Below are 18,639 nucleotides of genomic sequence, written 5' to 3' on the forward strand. Positions count from 1 at the left end.
GTGAAATCCTCTCCACCTGGCAGGGTGCATTCAGAAGTCACTCCTCCTGGAGCTAGCCTAAGTAACAGGGCTCCTGCCTGAGTCCCTGTTACAGAAGGAATGGGGACAGAAACTTCCAATGACCCCTTGCTAGGAGTACCTGGGTTACATCAAGTGTGCATGTCACTACAGGAAGAGTTGAGGAAACGCATCATCCATGTGCTGTAGCACGAGTGGCCGATAAGACTTCCATCAACTTCTGCTGGGTCATAACCAAAGGAAGAGAAAAGGGGATTTAGATATCCCAGAACTGAGCATGCTGGGATTGCTAAATGTGTTTGGAGAGCAGAAGCTAGGCAAAAGAGGGAAGAAATCAGAATAATTTTTTCCCAAAGAAAAGCTCTTAGTGTATTCAAGTACAATGAACTGGACATGATATGAACTTGCTGAGAAAGGAAAGGAGATCAGTCGGGGTGGCCAGAATCTGGAATGGGCTTCCAAGGGAGGTGGTGCGCTCCCCTGCCTTCGGGGTCTTCAAGAGAAGGCTGGATTGGCATCTGGTTGGGGTCATCTCAGCCCAGCACTCTTTCCTACCCATGGCCGGGGGTTGGACTCGATGATCTGGTGAGGTCCTTTCCGACCCTAGCATCTATGAACCATGTTGTCAAGAAACTGCTGCATATGGAAGCACCAGGAGTTACAAGACTGGGGAAGACAAAAGTGAAGGCAGATTGATGAAATGAAGGAGGATCTATCAGTGTGAAATGTGAGACGGGTCTGATCACTGACAAAGCAGTGGGGAGAAACATTTAAACCACCAGCCAAAAGTGCTCGAGGGTAAGAGTGTGAAACACAGGAAGCCGACTATGAAACTCCAGAGGTCACATAGAAATACAGGAAGTCAGGGTTGGAAGGGACCTCAGGAGGTCACATCTAGTCCAAACCCCTGCTCAAAGCAGGACCAGCCCCAACTAGATCATCCCAGCCAAAGCTTTTAGCCGGGTCCTGAAACCCTCCAAGGCTGGAGCTTCCACCACCTCTCTGGGTAACCCGTTCCAGTGTTTTCCTACCCTCCTAGTGAGAACCTTCTTCTAACATCAAACCTAAACTTCCCTGGATGCAACCTGAGATGGCTGCTCCTTGTCCTGTCATCCGCCACCACTGAGAACAGTCTGGCTCCATTCCCTTTCGACCCTCCCTTCAGGTAGTTGAAGGCTACTATCAAGTCCCCTCTCCGTGTCCTCTTCTGGAGGCCCCCGTGGTTCATCCTTGTCGGCCACACAAAAAGACCTGGGTTCAACTTCCAGACACTTATACAAATACAGCCAGGGAGGCATGAAACTTCTCAGTGGCCTAAAGGGGGTGGAGGTCTGGGCAGCCTCCGCTCCTCCAAACAACTCCTGCCTGGGCACATGCATCGAGGGCCTGGGTGACCTCCCATGCATACACCACGATCTGGAAAGATCAATGGTTGCCAAAGAGTCTCTTCTCTAGACTAAATAAGTCCCGTTCCCTCAGTCTTTCCTCACAGGTCATGTCCCCCGGCCCCTTGCCATTTTTGTTGTCTATCACTCGACTCTCCCCTGTTTGTCCATACCCAAAGGCCCAAAACTGAACACAGGACTCCATGTGGCCTCACCAGTGCTGAATAGAGGGGAGGAATCACTTTCCTTGACCTGCTGACAACACACGCACCCATGCAGCCCAGGACGCCGTTAGATTTCTTGGCAGCAAGGGCACACTGCTGGCTCATTTTCAGCTGATTGTCCACTGCAACCCCCAGGCCCTCTTATGCAGAGCTGCTGCCCTGCCGGACACCCCCTGCTAAGCCAAGCTGGTCTTCTGCCATGCTTGTTAACCTTCCTGCACTCTCGGTAAGGCTTCTGTCAAGTACTCCAGAGAGAAGCAAGAACCAGAGCTTTACCCAGGGAAACGAGGGCTTGGAAATTCTTCAGCATCTGGTCCTGGTAAAGCATCTTGTCGTCATTGTCCAGCAGCTCCCACTCCTTCTGTGTGAAATACACGGCCACGTCCTCAAACACCTCCTGGAGCTGCAGGCACAAGCGTTACACCATCAGTGTCTCCTCTTCCAGCTGCTTCCAGCCCCCACAGCCCTGTCTGGGATCACTCTGTACTGTAACTAGTGGCAGGCTTAGCCCTGACAGGCAGGGATGCAAAATTCCCCATTAGTCAGCTGACCCGTGGCATGGATGCAGCTGTGGACACAGGAGTTCAGGTGTCGGCTTTAGCCCAGCTCAGCACGTTGTGCTTGCTCGGCCCCTGGGGGCAGCCTGGGCACCACTTTTAGTGTCAGGGAGCCGCAGCTCCATGTGCCCTGACCAGGCCTTCCCATGCCAGCACCCCTGGCTCCCTGCACTGGGGAGGGAGCTCCTGCTAATGCAGCTTGGTGTGTTTGCAGCCTCCATCACCACAGGCTTGATGCTCTTCAGGGCTTGCTGCTCTCCAGTCATTATGCTGTCCCTGGCTCCTCCTGGGCTCTGCCCCAGCTGTTCTCCCACCCAAATGATCGTGGTGCCCTGCTCACCTCTTGCTCCGGAGGCCTGCCCTGCCCTTTCTGCGTTTGGCCCAGCTCACATGTCAGGGAGCCCCTCTCCTCCAGTCTCCCTGGGGAACTCCCGTGCAGCTCCAGGATTGCAGGTTCTTGTCCGGGAGGCTTCGGCTCAGACCTGCGCAGGGTCCCAGCACCTGCGGGAGGGGAAGAGAAGGCACAGGTTAGCCCTGGCGCTGCTGGCATGGGGAAAGCCCTGCTATTCTCCTGCATTGGCCTGGGACTAAGGTAGACAGGGGCTTCCCTGCGTGGAGAGCGGGGAGAAGAAAGATTCAAAGTCCCACAGCTCTTGCTAACAGACGTCTATGGGCACGAGGATGAAGATGAGACCCAATAACTCTGTCCCAGCGTGGGGCGGTGACCACAGCGCCACGTCAGAGCCTGCAGGGACATGGCTCCCTGGGACAGGAGCTGGAGGGACGTTGGTGCCATGTCACATCCACATATTAGGGGCTGGGAGGAGAAATGCCCAGTCCGTCTTGCAAGGGCCCCAGCCTGGGACCTGCCTGCACAGAGATCAGGTCTGGCCCAGCCCGGCCACACGGTTACAAACAGCGCAGCCCTGTCAGCAGCGCAGGCAGACACGCCGCCTCCGCCCCGTGCGCAGCACACACGCGGGCACCAGACCCCCGAGGAGGCCTCCGTCCTGGACCTCACCTGGCTCCCGGGGGGGCGGGGGCTGCTCTCCGGGCACACGGCGGGGCTCGCCCCCCGGCCCTGCCCTTCCCCTCCGTGCCCGCTCCTCCGCCGGCCTGGCCGCCCCGCGGGCCTCTGGCTGCTGCGGGCAGGAGCGGGCAGGCTGGCGCAGCGCGCCCCGGGGCCGCATGTCGTGTGGGGACACGTCCCGGACGCCGCGCTCACCGCCACCTGGGGACCAGACACGCGGTCACGGGGAGCCGGGCCCGGGCGCGCCGGCCGGGGAGCGTCCCCAGGGGCACGGCACGGCACGGCACGGCGCGCTGCCGGCCGGCCACATCAGCGCTGTCCCGGGACACTGCCCTCCCCTCGCGCCCCCACGGATGCGGGGCGGGGAAGTCGCCCCGGTGTCGCTGGGGGTCTCCGAGGGGCCCCGGGGCTCCCGGCGGCCTCGTCCCGGCCGGCCCGTCCCGCCGGGCTCTGGGCCCGGGCTCGGCACCCCCACACTCGCGCGGCCGCTCCGGGGCCAGCGGGAAGGAGGCAGCAAGCTCCGCCCCCCAGCTTTGTGACTCGGCGTGACGTCGGCGGTGCTCCCCCTCCCGCCCTGCCCGCGTTAACCCGCTCGTGGCCGCAGGCGGGCGCGGAGCCGCGCGAGACTGACCGGGGCTCGCAGCCCCCCCCCCCCCGCTGCACCCCGGCTCGGGGAGGGGCCTGGCTGCGTGTCCCGGCTGGGCGGAGCCAGGCCAGGCGCGCGGGAAGCCTTGTGCCTGCCCCGCGCCCATCATCACGCTGGGCCTCGGGAGGAGGCGCGAGCAGGGGCGCTGCGGCACCAAAACCATCGATTCGCGGCTGCCAGGAGGTGTTGTTGAGACGGTGGGTGCGGGCTTGGGCTGGCATACGCCCCGCCACCGGGCCCAGCCCTAAGCTGGACTCCTGCAGGCTGCTCATACACCCCCCGACAATGAGAGGCATAATTAGCCCTTCCACAAGACGTGATTGAGGCTGGCTAGGCGCTGGTGTGTAATGAGCCGCCCCCGCCCCCGCCCCAGTCCCATGCCAGCCTCAAAGCAAAAGGCCCTACCCCAGCCCACCTCCCCCCATGTCCTGCTTATCCTCCACCCCCCGTCCGCTACTTTCCCCTGCACACCCCTGCAGACACACGCACGTTTCTGTAGTAAATAGTGAAAGGATTTATTGTAATCAAAAGAGCAACCACTGCTAGTTGTTGTCAGCGTTCACATCCATAATATGTGCCGCCGGACAGCCCCGCGCAAGGGCCGCCCCACACGCTTCTCCTTGTGGATAGGTGCTCAGCCACGTTTCTGTCTGGCCGCTGCCTGCTGCGCTTCTTCAGCCCACGACTCGCTGAAAACCTCCGCAGGTCCCACAGTCCTTGTGCAGCGTGCAGGCTGCCACTGCAAATGCCACAGTATTTTCTGACTCCAGATAAATGCCCTCCATCGTCCTTTCCATCGGCCAAAGGCACATTCAACAGCCATCCTGCAGCTGCTCAGATGTGTGTTGAAAAGCAGCTTCTGCGGGTCCATAACATGCCCTCCATAAGGTCCATGAGCCAGGGCTTTTGGGGGTAGGCAGCGTCCGCTGTTGTAAGCAGGGGAATGGCAACAAACACCACAGGTCTCTGTCTCACGGACTCCGGGCGCGTACTGTCCTTTCTCCATGAGGCCAGGGAGCAGGGAGTTTCTGAGCACACTTGCGTCCTGCGCACTGCCAGCCCACCTGGTAAAAATGTTTGTGAAGCAGCCGTGGTAGTCCACCACGGCTTCCAGGATCATGGAGGCAAATCTTTTTCTGTTTGTGAAAGACCTCCCCCTCCCCGAAGGGGACTGCACTGGGATGCGAGTGCTGTCTAAAGCCCCCACACAGTTAGGGACCCCCATGACATTGAAGCCATCTATGACTCCCTGACGATTCCCGGGGCAAATAAAGTGGTTTGCAGCGATGTCCTGCAGCAGCTGGCATACCTCGCGAATCGCCACCCCGGCCATGCAGGGACCCATGCCAAACTGGTTCGCCATGGAGCGGTGGCTGGAAGGGGTGGCCAGTTTCATGATAGCCATGACCACTCTCTTGTCCAGCACAATGGCCTGTTGCATGTTAGTGTCCTGCCTCTAAATTTGTGGTGCCAGCATCGAGACAATATAATCAAACATCTCCCTGGTCATTTGAAACATCTCCAGCCACTGCTGATTGTTCCAAGTGGTCAGCACGATTCACTCCCAACCAGTCCAAGCTAGTCTTGTGGGCCCAGACCGTGCGGTTGCTGCTCCTGAGGTTTCTCCACGGAGCCCAGTCAGCTTCCATTTCTTCACATACCTCCTGGTTTTCGTAGATTGGAAGGCCAGAAGGGACCTCAAAGATCATTGGGTGCAGCCCCCTGCACCAAGCAGGAATGATAGCTGGGGGTCAGGTGACCTCACCAAGGTGACCATCCAGCCTCCTCTTGAAGATTTGCAGGGTAGATGATTGCACCACCTCTGAAGGGAGCTTATTCCAGTCTAGACACCCTGACTGTGAAGAAGTGTTTCATAATGCTGAGCCTGAATCGATCTTCCAGGAGTTTGTGGCCATTACTCCTGGTTTTCCCCTCGGGTGCCCTGGTGAACAGTTGCTCACCGAGCCCTTGACGTACTCCCCTTGTGTAGCAGTAACCTGCTACTAGGTCCCCTCTCAGCCTCCTTTTCCTCAGGCTGAAGAGTCCCAGATCCCTCAGCCTTTCCTTCTATGACTTGCTTTTTAAGACTCCGATCATACGGGTGGCTCTTCTTTGAACTGTGTCAAACTTGTCCTCATCCTTGTTGAAGTGCGGTGCCCAAACCTGGATGCAGCACTCCAGCTGTGGTCTCACCAGTGCTGAGTAGAGCAGAAGAATCACCTCCCTGGTTTTGCTGGAGGTGCATCGATTGATGCATGCCAGAGTATTATTTGCCCTACTGGCTACAGCATTGCACTACCAGCTCATATTCATACTGTGGTCTATTGTTACCCCCAGGTCCCTTTCATTCGTGGTAGGACCTCAAGACTGCAGTGTGGACTGTTCCCCTGTGGTCCCATCCCAGAGCTGTGTTATATGTGGCCATCTTCCAGTGGCTCCACCCCAGAGCTGGCTGCATCTCCAGCTGAACCCCATTTCCAGAGCTGATCTACCCCCGTATACTGATCCCCTGTTCCTGCCACCAACAAATACAGCACCTCCTCTAGCCCTTCTACTGCGAGCAGCCAGGATTTACTCCAGTTGCACAGCACTGAACACGGACAAGCAGAAAACCCAGACGTCCTGCTGTTCAGCCCTCCTGTCTCAGAAGCACGGAAAACCTGGGTGTTCAGGCCTCTCCCAACCTTGCCACCACAACACCCACAGCAGAAGAACTGCACAGAGGCATTGTTTAGGTCCAGACATGCATTCAGCTTATGAAGACCTGCACACGTGCACACATGCATATCCATATGTGCCCATCCAAGTTGCCACCCGGGCAGCACAGCAGCGCATGTTCCTAGGAGAGGATGAAGTTGAAGGTGGACAAATGCAAAGCGCTACACAAATAACGAGTGGGTGGGCCCTGGCTGGATGGCAGCTGTATGGGGAATGACTTGGGAGTCTCAGTAGATCGCAGACTCAGTGTGAGTCTGCAGGGTGATGCAGCTGGACAAAAGGTCAATGCTGTTTTGGGCTGCATCAGTAGAAGCATTAGGTGCAAGACATGGGAGGTGACAGTGCCTTTCTACTCAGCGCTGGCTTGGCCCCATCTGGACACTGTGCAGTTCTTGGCTTCACATTTTAAAAAGGATGTGGAGGAGAGGGCCCAGAGGCAGGCAGCAAAGATGATCCAGGCCTGGAAGGCAAGTCAAACAGCAGAGGCTGAAGGGGCTGGGCACATTCAGTTTGCGGAAAAGGCGCTTAAAAGAGGACATGGCAGCAGTCTTCAAACACTTGGAGGGCTGCCATAAAGAAGGGGGAAAACATCCTTTCTCTCTTGCTGCAGAGAGGAGGATGCAGACCACTGGCTTGAAGTTGCTGCAAAGTAAATTTAGATTGGATATCTGGAAAATCTTCTTCATTGTGGAAATAGTGAGGCAATGGACTAGATGCCTTGGGAAGTTGTGGACTCTCCATCACTGGAGGTGTTCAGGAAGAGTTTGGATAACCATTGGTTGGGGATTGTCTAGGTATAATGATGCCTATTTTCTACCATGCATATTTCCTGGGCTTCTGGGCTCTGTCGGAGGCTGCCCGTCCCCACACCCTGCCTTTTTTATCTGCTGTATGTGTCAGTGGGGGCTCTACGCCTCCCCAGGGGCATTGGGTCTTCACGACAGGTAAGGCTGAGTACTTCTACTGGGAGCCAATTCTCCCGTTAGGACCAAAGCTGGAGGTTCCTGGCTGGAGGGTCTTGCCTCTCTGCTCAGGGCCAGACTGCTCACCATATTTGAGGTCAGGAAAGAGTTTTACCCCGTGCTTAGATTGGTACGGCCTGTGGGGTTTTTGTCTTTCCGTGGAGCAGGGCGTGGGGGAGAGGGAGGGGCATGGCCATTAGCCCTGGAGCTCTTCATTATATACTGGCAACATTTTAGAGAATGAAGACGTTGCTTGCTGTGTTTTTGCCACTTTACCTGTGGCAGGTAGGGGCGTCAGGTCTATGCTGTATCTGGTTGAGGGTAGTCTTACGTACAGTTGAGATTATGGTTGGATGGGATGGTTTGGAGAGGGATGATCCTGCCTCAGGCAGGGGGTTGGACTAGGGGACCTCTGGGGGTCGCCTCCAGCCCTACTTCTTTATGACTCTCTGACTCAACTCTGTGAGTGCTGTGGACCTGCTGGAAGATGAGCTAACCCCAGAGGCAGTGCTCCAGTGCCTGGTAGAGGTGTTGCTGTCCTCCTGGAGTGTTATTCTTAAGTTCCCAGTGTTGAAGTCTCCACATGACCGCGGTTTTGTCAAAAAGGCACAGCCAGGAGATCCCAACACCAGTCTCATCTTAAAGAACTGGCAAAGGTTTGGGAAGGTTTACTGTCTACAAGCTATGGCACAAACACAGCTGTGCTCCGACAGACAAGACGTTATTGCATGAATGTCCATGACAAGCTATCAGTACAACACCATGTAGGCTCCCCGCCCCGAGGGCCATGCTACGGTCCCATGCTTTCCAATTCCCCTTTTCTACAGCGATCCAAACAAAGTGCATATTACATTGCACAGGTATCTGGAAAACTGTGAGCCATCCTGCACTATGGGCTTGTTCCGCATCTTAATCTGGGGGTTGTGCTCCAACCTGGTACTGGACTATTCTTCCCCTTGCACCACCATCTTCCCCCGCCCCATCTCCTGACAGGAGTGTTCATCTGGGCGACATGTCGAGTTGTGCTTATATGTGGAGCTCACATGTGTCCCCCCAGATGTGTGTGTGGGGCGGGGGTGGATGCAGGCTGCCTGCTGCAGACCCAGGGCTCCCCGCCCTGCAGCCCCCCGGGGAGCTCCATGCCACCATGGCAACGTGCCCCCTGCCTGCCCAGCAGCCGTGGGGGGGAGGGTGGGGCTGTGTCCCCCGCCGCTGCCAGGCGGGCAGGGGGCACACGGCTGGCCTGGGGCTTCCAGGGAAAGGGGAACCCTGAGCCCACAGCGGGCAGCCTGCATCCGCCCCCACCCCACGCACAGATCTGGGGGTACATGCATGAGTACAAATCTGGGGGTGTGCAGTGGGAGAGGTGAGCAGGTGTCCTATCTTTACATTTAAAAAGTGGTGACCCTAGGGCACACGTACACACGAGACGCAGTGCACCATCTTAGTAAATCTGTCACCATCCAGATCATAGAAAACCCACTCAATTGTCCAGCCCTCCGACTACTACCCCATCTCCTCATCCAGGTGGACGTGAATGACACAGCCAGGAGCAATCCTAGCTGGGTCACAAGAGAGTACAGGGCTCTGGGGCCTAGGCTTAAGGGATCGGGGGTACAAGTAGTTTTCTCCTTCGTCCTCCCGGTTGCAGGTCATGGGTACAGAAGGGATAGATGTAAAGAAGTAAACAGAAGACTCTGGCGATGGTGCTACCAGGAGGGCTTCAGCTTCTTCGACCATGGCGCACATCTCAAGGACTGTGGCCTGTCAGGAAGAGACAGCATCCACCTCACGCCAAAGTGGGGAAAGCTCTTCTCGGCTAGAATGGCAGACCTCCTGCATAGGGCTTTAAACTGAGATTGCCGGGAGATGGGCCATCAAGTACTAGTACAAGGCCAAGAAATGGCAACCTTAAGACCACCACCCCAGGGTTCAACAGCAACCATTCTCTGACACCAGCCAATGCACACGTTATCCCGCAGCTCACCAGGAAGCCTAGGGCCTCCAATGGCAGGCTTAATTGCCCGTACACTAACACGGGAAACATGGGAAACAAGCAGGAGGAACTCGAGAGACCATGTTTTTCAAATTGATTGTCCGGCATCAAATGCCACCTGTCCTGACTTGTCCCGGCTGGTGAGGTCCGTAGGGCTGTTTAAGAGGGCCCCTTGAGGAATAAGGGGAGAGGCGGACATTTTAAATACGCACACTGAGCAGCATGGACTTCTGCAGCCCTCTCTCATACTCAGGATCCAGAAGTGAGTGACTTACCAGAAACCTAACTAGGAATTTCGTTGACTGTAATCTAGTCATGTGGCGAAAGGCAAACAAGCCGCTCAGATTTGCTCAACCTGGTTTTCTCTCTATATTTTGCTACTGGTATTCCTTCCTGTTCCCATCCCTCTTTGATCAATAAATCTATGTTTTACCACGCCTCGCTGGGTGGGCTAAAGAGAGAAGGGACTAAGGTGGGCTCAGCTATTTTACTCTCCTCCCGCATGGGAGGCTCATGGTGAATGCTTTCGGCTAATAAAAGCATCCCCAAATCCCAAGGTCTACAGGGTCCGTGCATTCTGGGTGGCACGGGCACAGACAAAGACCTGAGGCCGGGTGGTGGCAGCGGTACCCCAGGCTCGCAGGCGTGGTCCAGGAAGGGGGTCGGCCTGACGTAGGTGTCCCAGGGGAGGCACTTGAGGCTTGGTTTTTGGCCGGGTGCAGTGAGGCGGGCAGCTTAGTGCAGGAGCGCCCTCTACTGGCCCACAAGTACCACACCTATCACAGTGCGGGATGTATCTATTTCTACCAAAAAGTACAAGGTGGAGCCTGGACGAGCAAGCAAAGGGGCAGGGGTGAAGGCCAATTTCAGATATGCAAAGGCTCACTGGGCTGCCATAGACCAGCAGAACTGGAGGTTTTTACTTAGCAGGGTGGGGAGCAGTCTAGCAATAGACAGCAGTAAACCTGGCACAGGCTGCCACATGTGGGAAGTGCAGGTGGCCTCTAAATCACCACCGCTAACTTCACCTTGCTCAGCAGCCCTTTGGGTCTCTGGAATCTGAACCAAAGAGAGAGAAATCAAAAGGGAAGATCTACTGGCTTTATCCCTCCTGGTGGGAATGCCCCTATCATACAGGAACTAGAGCATAACACTGAGGTGGCCATGGGTGTAAGCGGAGGCCTGACCTCATCAGCTGGGTCTCAGTTGGACTCTCCCACGTTCCTATTCACTTGCTGTAGCTAATGTGGGGAAGATCCAGACATCTGGCCTTTCTCTTTGCAGCAAATGAGGCTGGCTACATCCCCACAAGGCGCCTGACCCATTTTGGATAGTGGGAGCCTTAGCAGGCTTTGGTGCCTCCCTGTGCTCCTATTCAACCCTGCTCAGGGCCCTGGAAACAAAAGCTTATGCATCTACTTCTGTAACACACCACTCTCTTCTCCACAAGGCTATGTCATAAAAATACAGTGGGAACTGCATTTGAGAAGCAGGCTTAGAAGTCAGGTCTTCTGAAGAGACATCAGGGGACCTTAACCAACCTGCACCTGTGCTCTCCTCTTGGAAAGGGGTGGTTTGGATTTCAATTCCTTTGACACACACTCCCTCACCTCCTCACCTACACACATTGCCCCCAAATTCCACCACCCCTTAGAAGTTCAACAAGAAACAGGCATATTCAAAATGTGTCAAACAAATATCCATGCCCTCCCTTCTTTCTCTCCCCGCTTCGAAAAAGACAAACCAGCCCTCCAGCCAAAAATCTGAAGCTCATTCAGAAGTCACAAGTTTATTTTCTTAAAATACTATAATATAGGGAAAGGGAGGAGGCAGATTTATACACGTGGGGGGGGGGGGTCTGCAAAAAGGATAATTAACGAGATGAATGAGTGTGCTCCAGGATCATAGAAAATTAGGTTTGGAAGGGACCTCAGGAAATCATTTAGTCCAGGCTTGTCCAACATACGGCCCTCCAAACTGTTTTCTGAGGCCCAAGGTGCTGTGATGGGAAACAAAAGTAAACACTGTACTTTTGTTTTGGGGGGGTGGTGATATGATACTGCTTCTTGTGAGGTCTTTGTATATGGCACGCTGGCCCACTGGGTGATAAAAAAAATCATGATCCGGCCCCACATTCAAAAAGGTTGGACACCCCTGATCTAGTCCAACCCCCTGCTCAAAGCAGGACCAGACCCACCCCCCACTAGATCATCCCAACCAAAGCTTGGTCTTGCTGAGTCTTGAAAACCTCCAAGGATGGAGATTCCACCGTGTCTCTGGGGAATCTGTTCCAGGGTTTTACTACCCTCCGAGAGAGAAATTTATTCCAAATATCTAACCTAAACTTGCCTTCCCGCAACTTCAGACGGCTGCTCCTTGTTCCATCATCTGCCTCCACTGAGAACAGTCTAGCACCCTCCTTTTTTGTACCCTGCTTCAGGTAGTTGAAGGCTGCTACTAAATCCCCCCTCAGACTTCTCTTCTCTATACTAAATAAGTCCAGTTACCTCAGCCTCTCCTCATAAGTCATGCACCCCAGCCCCCTCACCAGTTTTGTTGCCATTTGCTGGACTCTCTCCACTTTGTCCACATGCTTTCTGTAGTGGAGGGCCCAAAAGTGAACACAGTACTGCAGATGTGGCCTCCCCAGTGCTGAACAGAAAGGAAGAATCACTTCCCTTGAGCCACTGGCAACACACCTACCAGTGCAGCCCAGGATGCTGTTAGCCTTCTTAGCAACAAGGGCACACTGCTGGCTTATATTCAGCTTATAGTCCATTGTCACCCCCAAGGGCTCTTCTGTCAGATGAGTTATTAACCTCTTGGAGTAGCTCCTACAGGACACTCATGGAGCCAAATGGCTTTGGCACCAGCAGGGAAGCCTCAGTATTCCCAAAGGGAAATTACAATGTGCTGCATTTCACCCACACGATGGATGCCTTCATTTTTTTCCCCACCCTTCCACAGAAGAGGCAGGACCGGTCACAGGCTGCACCTCCTTTACCCCTACTATCACATTTAACCCAGAAAAGAGACTCCACTTCCCCATGCCAAAGGCTCATTCAAAATGGCAGGGTCCTTGGCTGCACAGCAGGACATGGATGTAATGCCTGAGGTGTTTTCTTTTAAGCCCTCACCCGCATCAAACCTGGGAGGCCAGCTTCTATGTCCTTTGGGTTTTTCAGTGCTCTAGAAAGGCTGAATGAAGGGTGAACTGTGGCTGCACTGCACCAGCGTGAGACTGCTTCCCTGTATGTAGACACTGGTGGGTGCTGAGCAGGTATACATCCCAAAGCCCTTCCTGTATTGCTGGCAGAATTATGGACACTCCCGGATAGGGATGCACTGGTGCTGGGCCAGTTTGGAAGAGTGGAGGAAGCACTTCCCACACACTAAGCACTGATGTGGTTTCTTCTCTGTGTGGATGAGCTGGTGCCGGGACAGGTCGAAGGATCGGGCGAAGCTCTTCCCACACTCCGAGCACTGATATGGCTTCTCCAGCATGTGAATGAGTCGGTGTTTAGTCAGGTTAGATGACAGGATGAAGCTCTTCCCACACTGCAAGCACTGATGTGGCTTCTCCCCTGTGTGGATAAGCAGGTGTTGAGCCAGGCCAGAGGAACGAGTGAAGCTCTTCCCACATTGTGAGCACTGATGTGGCTTCTCCCCTGTGTGGGTACGCTGGTGCTGAGCAAGGATGGAGGAACGAGTGAAGCTCTTCCCACATTGTGAGCACTTATGTGGCTTCTCCCCTGTGTGGATACGCTGGTGCTGAGCCAGGCCAGAGGAGTGAGTGAAGCTCTTCCCACACTCTGAGCATTTATGTGGTTTCTCCCCTGTGTGGATACGCTGGTGCTGGACAAGGTAGGTGAATCGGGTGAAGCTTTTCCCACACTCCGAGCACCAATGTGGTTTTTCCCCCGTGTGGATGAGCTGGTGTTTGGTCAGGTAGGAGAAATAGATGAAGCTCTTCCCACACTCCAAGCACTGATGTGGTTTCTCCCCTGTGTGGATAAGCTGGTGCTGGGCCAGGTTGGAGAACTGGGTGAAGCTCTTCCCACACTCTGAGCACTGATGTGGCTTTTCCCCCGTGTGGATGAGCTGGTGGTTGGTCAGGTGGGAGGATTGGGTGAAGCTTTTCCCACACTCTGAGCACTGATGTGGCTTTTCCCCCGTGTGGATGAGCTGATGCTTGGTCAGACTGGAGGAGTGAGTGAAGCTCTTCCCACACTCTGAGCAATGATATATCTTCTCCCCTGTGTGGATACGTTGGTGTTGAGCCAAGCCAGAGGAGTGAGCGAAGCTCTTCCCACACTCCGAGCACTGATGTGGTTTCTCCCTTGTGTGCGTGCACCAGTGCCTGGACAGGCTGGACAGCTGCCTGAATCTCTTCCCACACTTGGTGCAGCAGTGCTGCACACACTGGTGCTGGGACAGGTCTTGCCAGCAAATGAAGTTCTTCCAGCACGCAGTGCAGCGGTGTGTCTTCTTGCCCAGGTGGATGTGCTGGTGCAAAGACAGGGAGAAAAAATGGGTGACGGCTGTGGCGGCATAGTAGGGCACACTACTACTCAGAGCCACCCTCCTCATTGTGCCAACCCAAAAACCTAGCTTCAGCAGTCTCACATGGGATGCCTACAGCTGGATGTCCTGCTTCCTGGGGAACACCCGCAAGCCTGGGGTAACGTTGCCACCATCCCAGCACTGGTCTCTGATGGGGTCTGTGCAGCTCAAGGCAAACAGACCCTGCAAGCCTTGGGGGTGCTTTGCCCACTGGTAATTTTTCTGGGTGTCTTTCAGCCTGAAGCATCCCAGGATAACCACACGTAGGACTGACAGTGAGCAGCCAGGGTAGAGGGGCAGGTGAAGCTCTTTCCACACTTGGTGCATGCAGGGGGTTTTTCCCTGGTTTCTTATCTTGTGAAGAGCCAAGAATGATGAACAGTTAAAGGTTTTCCTGACCTTGGGGCAGGGGTAGGCTCTGCCCCTCTGCTTGGCAGGGAGATCCTGCTTTCCTCTGAGCCACTTCCCAATGCCTTGGCTGGGATGCAGTGCATCTTTCCAGCAGGTCTTTAGGTCTTTCAGCTCCACAAAGTGTTCCCTGCACCCAGGGCTCTTTCTAGGCTCTGCCCCTTCTCCACTCTCATGCTCAACTGCAGATGGTACCTGGTTCACTGCCACATTCTCCTGCTGGTTTTGTGGCCTCCCCTGACTCGTGTGCCACTGCTCCTTTTCAGGTCTCCAGGAGCCAACCTCACCCAAACTCCCTAGGGAAGTCCATGCTGGCTCCAGGTTTGCAGGCCCTTCCACAGGAGGCTGCTCCTCAGCTCTGCTCAGCAGCCAGGCACCTCCTGCATGGGGAAGTAAAACTCCAGATTAGTCCCTGCCCTGCTGGCAAAGGGCAAACACTGCTATATCTTCTGCTGGGATGGACCTCAGAGCAGGCCTGGACCTAGCGCTTGGGTTCCCTCAAGAAAACAAGGTCTTCCTGCCAAAACCCCAAGTGCTGGGGGCAAGGGAGGGGCAGGTCCCTGTGCCCAGCTAATGTTCCCTACTCGGTGGAGTTCAGAGCTGGACTCTCAGGGTTTCTGGCCCAGCTCTCAGGCCTCTTACCTCAGACCCTGCTAGCAGAAGTACGTACAGGACATGTGCGTCAGGACAGTGCCTGAATAGCTCCTTGCTCTAACAGCCTGAGGAGGAGGGGAGGACTTAAAGCTGTTGCTCTCTTCTGAAAGGAGCAGGGCTATACTTCCTGCCTGCTTCCAGAGCAAGGTCTGGTGCAGGGAATGAGCCCATGGACCTCTCCTCCACTGACGGGTCTCAGGTGGCCTCCATGTCACAGGAGTCTGCACCGGGTCTAAGGCAGAGACATGAACCCAAACCTGGACGCAGTGCTGAGTTTTGGGCTTCATGACACTCAGGGCTCCAGAGATTAAACTGAAAGGTGGCAATTTTGGTGCAAACCATGGGGGATTCACTTCCACCCACAACTTGAAAGCTTCTGAATCTCACCCGTGTCATGGAGCCATTTCATGCAGCCTGAGACCATGATGAAACACTTCCTGGGTACTAGGTCAACCTGACCAGGGGAAGCCAGGGAAAGCATCAGCTTCTTTCTTGCCCCACACTAATGGCTACACAGAGCCTCTGCATACCATGCTGGTTTCCATGTGGGACTACAAATCCCATCATGCCGTGGGAGATCCTGTTACAGAGGTATGACTACCTGGATCTGGGGAATCAACTCTTACGTTGTTGAGTGAAAATGGAAACTTAACATCGTAGCAGCCCAGGGAAACCAAATCTGAGTCGAAATAATCAAGCCAGCAAACCTGACTGTCCCCTAAAATCTGTCATTACAGGGAGAAGAAAGTAACAGTTACTTGTCTCCACATTGCTGAATTTCAGGAAGTGGGAATAACACCTGCCTGGACACATTACACCATAATATACTGTGTTTGAGGTCAGCACCCTGGAATGGTAGCACAGGGCAGGTCTGCACTTTCCAGGATCCCCTGGGGCTCTGGGCATGGAGCATTACTGAGAGGGGAGTAGGGAGGAGGGCCACAACTCACCTGCTAGCAGGTCGTCTGATCTTGAGACTTCCCCACAGTCCTCATCATCACAGACCCAGAGCTCCACTTGTCCTTGCTGGATGCTGCAGATTAAGTCAGGTGCAGGACCTCGATATCCTGTTTGGGGCAGTGGTTAAAGAGGGTTTGTGACTGGATACTGCATGCAGAATAACCAGCTGGGATTTGGGGAATCCATCTGATGAACATAACGTTTCTATTAGGGCCTTGATGGACATGGGAAAATGGGCATTTAAGGTGAAAGACAAGGCACTACAGGCAGAAGCCTTCAACAGATGACGTTGCTTGTCACCCAGGTGGTGGAGGGATTGTCATAGGAAACAAAGCACCAATCACTCCTGGTTTAGAAAGGGCATTAAAACTGACAGGGTCACCAGGGACAGGCAAGTGGATTTCGTGATCCGTGATGTACTAGGGAGCAGAAAGATAAAGCTTTTACACTTTCAAGGTACCAAAAAGAAGAGACATTGAACACACTTATGTATGGATAGACGAGCGAATTGGCCGTCAACAATGATGGGGGTGGGGACGGAGCGCTTCCACCCACCAGCCCGCACTGCCGCCACCTCCCAGGAGCAGGGCCCCCGCTCCATCCCCTCTGTCCATAACGCTCTTGGAGCATTCTGACTGGTTGTTTCAGAGTGCTCCAAGACCCTCACGGACAGACGGACGGACAGACGGACTAAGCCCTTTATTATATTAGATTTAAAAAATGCTATCATTGTAATTCCAGCAAAAGGAGTGAAAATGAGCTGAGTGAAGGTTTAAAATGAGACTGGAGCCAGTGAAAGCATACAGGACAAGTGGCTGACAATGCGACTTCTTTGGGAAGAGGGACCCATTCAGAAAAGGACGCATCAGAAAAGCTAACTGACCTAGTAAAAGGTAAGTACCTCAACCCTGCGCACAACCCAGAACAAGCCCCTGTATTAGAGATACTCTGGAAATGAAAATGATTTTTACTAGGTCTTGCAGATAGCCCAGTTTTTTTAATCACAATGATGGGCATCTGATCTGCAGAGGGTTTTCAGCATGAGTACAAGAAAACTTTTGAGAATGGCAGAGAGGGCTGGAGAGCACAGGTCTTAACAGAAACACAGCAAAGCCAGACAGTCTGGTCTATGGAGATGAAGATGTTAGGAAGGGATGTGGACAGACGATTCCAGTGACCCCCCGGTAGAAATACTTCAGTTACATCACACGTACATATGTCACTAGAGGAAGAATTGAGGAAATGCACCAGCCACTGCTGTAGCAACAGGGGCCAATAAGACTTTCTGTTAACTTCTGCTGGGTCATAACGAGAGCAGAAAGGGGATTTAGATCTCACAGAACTGAGCATGCTAGGATTGTTAAATGTGCTTGGAGAGGACAGGCTAGGCCAGGCAGGGAGGAAATCAGAATAATTCTCCAAGAAACAGCAACTGGAGAGGATATGCACACACTGAAACGGCAAAGGGAAATCACGCTGGCAAGAAACTGCTGCATATGGAAGAACCAGGAGTTATAAGAATGGGGAAGACGCAAGTCAAGGCGGCTGGATCAAATGAAGGTGGATATATCAGGCTGAAATGTGAAACCAGCCTGATCACTGACAGAGCAGTGGGGACGAAGTGGATAGAAACCTCCAGCCAAAGGTTCATGAGGATAAGACTGTTGAAACACAGGGAGACAATTACAAAACTCCAGAGCTCACATAGCTCCAAGGAGAAACAAGAACCAGAGCTTTACCCAGGGAAACGAGGGTGTTGAAATTCTTCAGCATCTGGTCCTGGTAGAGCACCTTGTCGTCATCTTCCAGCAGCTCCCACTCCCTCCGCGTGAAATACACGGCCACGTCCTCAAACACCTCCCGGACCTGCAGTCACAAGCATTACACCATCAGTGTCTCCCGTCCCACCTGCCTCCAGCCCCCACAGCCCTCTCTGCAATCACTCTGTGCTACAACTAATTGCAATCTTAGCCATGACAGGTACGGGTACACCATTCCCCAGTCTTCAGCTGAAACGTGATGTGGATGCCGCTGTGGACACACAAGTTCACGTGTTGGCTTCAGCCCAGCTCATCACGTTCTGTTTGATTGGGCGTGCAGACAGGGGATCGCGGCTCTGCCCCGGCTCCTTGCAGGGGTGACAGCCTGGCCTGCAGCAAGGGCAGAGCTCAATCCCCTGCCTGTGCGCCGCTGCCTGGAGCACGCAGGCTACAGATCAAGACCCTGCCTTGGCTCCAGAGCAAGCTGCCCTGCTCTGCCCTGATGCCTGCCAGTACAACTGGGGCTTGTCTCCATGGCAACCCCACCCTTGAACTCTCACAGCACAGCTGGGGCCGGGGTCGCCATGGAGACCAGCCCCAGCCATGTGGGCAGGGGCTGCTGGGAAATGGAGTCCAGCTGCCGACTGGATCGGCTACTGTACCCACTCCTGCGCCAATGCCAGCTTTGTGCATTTGCAACCTCCACTACCGCAGGCTTGTCTCTCTTCAGGTCTTCTCCACTCCTCACATTCCTTACA

At 54.4% G+C, this 18,639-nt stretch overlaps 1 protein-coding gene across 4 annotated transcripts in view; it reads right to left on the minus strand.

Moving 5' to 3' along the window:
- The window catches only part of LOC102567883 (zinc finger protein 850-like), a 32,395-nt gene that overhangs the window by 12,374 nt on the left and 1,382 nt on the right, over positions 1 to 18,639 (minus strand). For 3 of the 4 annotated variants that reach the window (XR_009457562.1, XR_009457561.1, XM_059718873.1), the window contains exons 1-3: positions 3,206 to 3,734; positions 2,525 to 2,685; positions 1,904 to 2,030 (exon numbers count right to left, since the gene is read on the minus strand). Coding sequence is in view for 2 of the 4 variants with exons in the window: in XM_059718873.1 (XP_059574856.1) it covers positions 1,904 to 2,030; positions 2,525 to 2,685; positions 3,206 to 3,374 (457 nt within the window). In the remaining 2 variants the exon portion in view is untranslated. Of the gene's footprint in view, positions 1 to 1,903; positions 2,031 to 2,524; positions 2,686 to 3,205; positions 3,735 to 7,655; positions 7,662 to 8,480; positions 8,490 to 12,882; positions 14,043 to 14,702; positions 14,888 to 16,111; positions 16,229 to 17,860; positions 17,988 to 18,639 lie in introns of those variants that run through there. The other variant, XM_059718874.1, reaches the window with a different exon arrangement.

Source organism: Alligator mississippiensis, chromosome 15, assembly GCF_030867095.1.
Source record: "Alligator mississippiensis isolate rAllMis1 chromosome 15, rAllMis1, whole genome shotgun sequence".
Taxonomy (NCBI): Eukaryota; Metazoa; Chordata; order Crocodylia; family Alligatoridae; genus Alligator; species Alligator mississippiensis.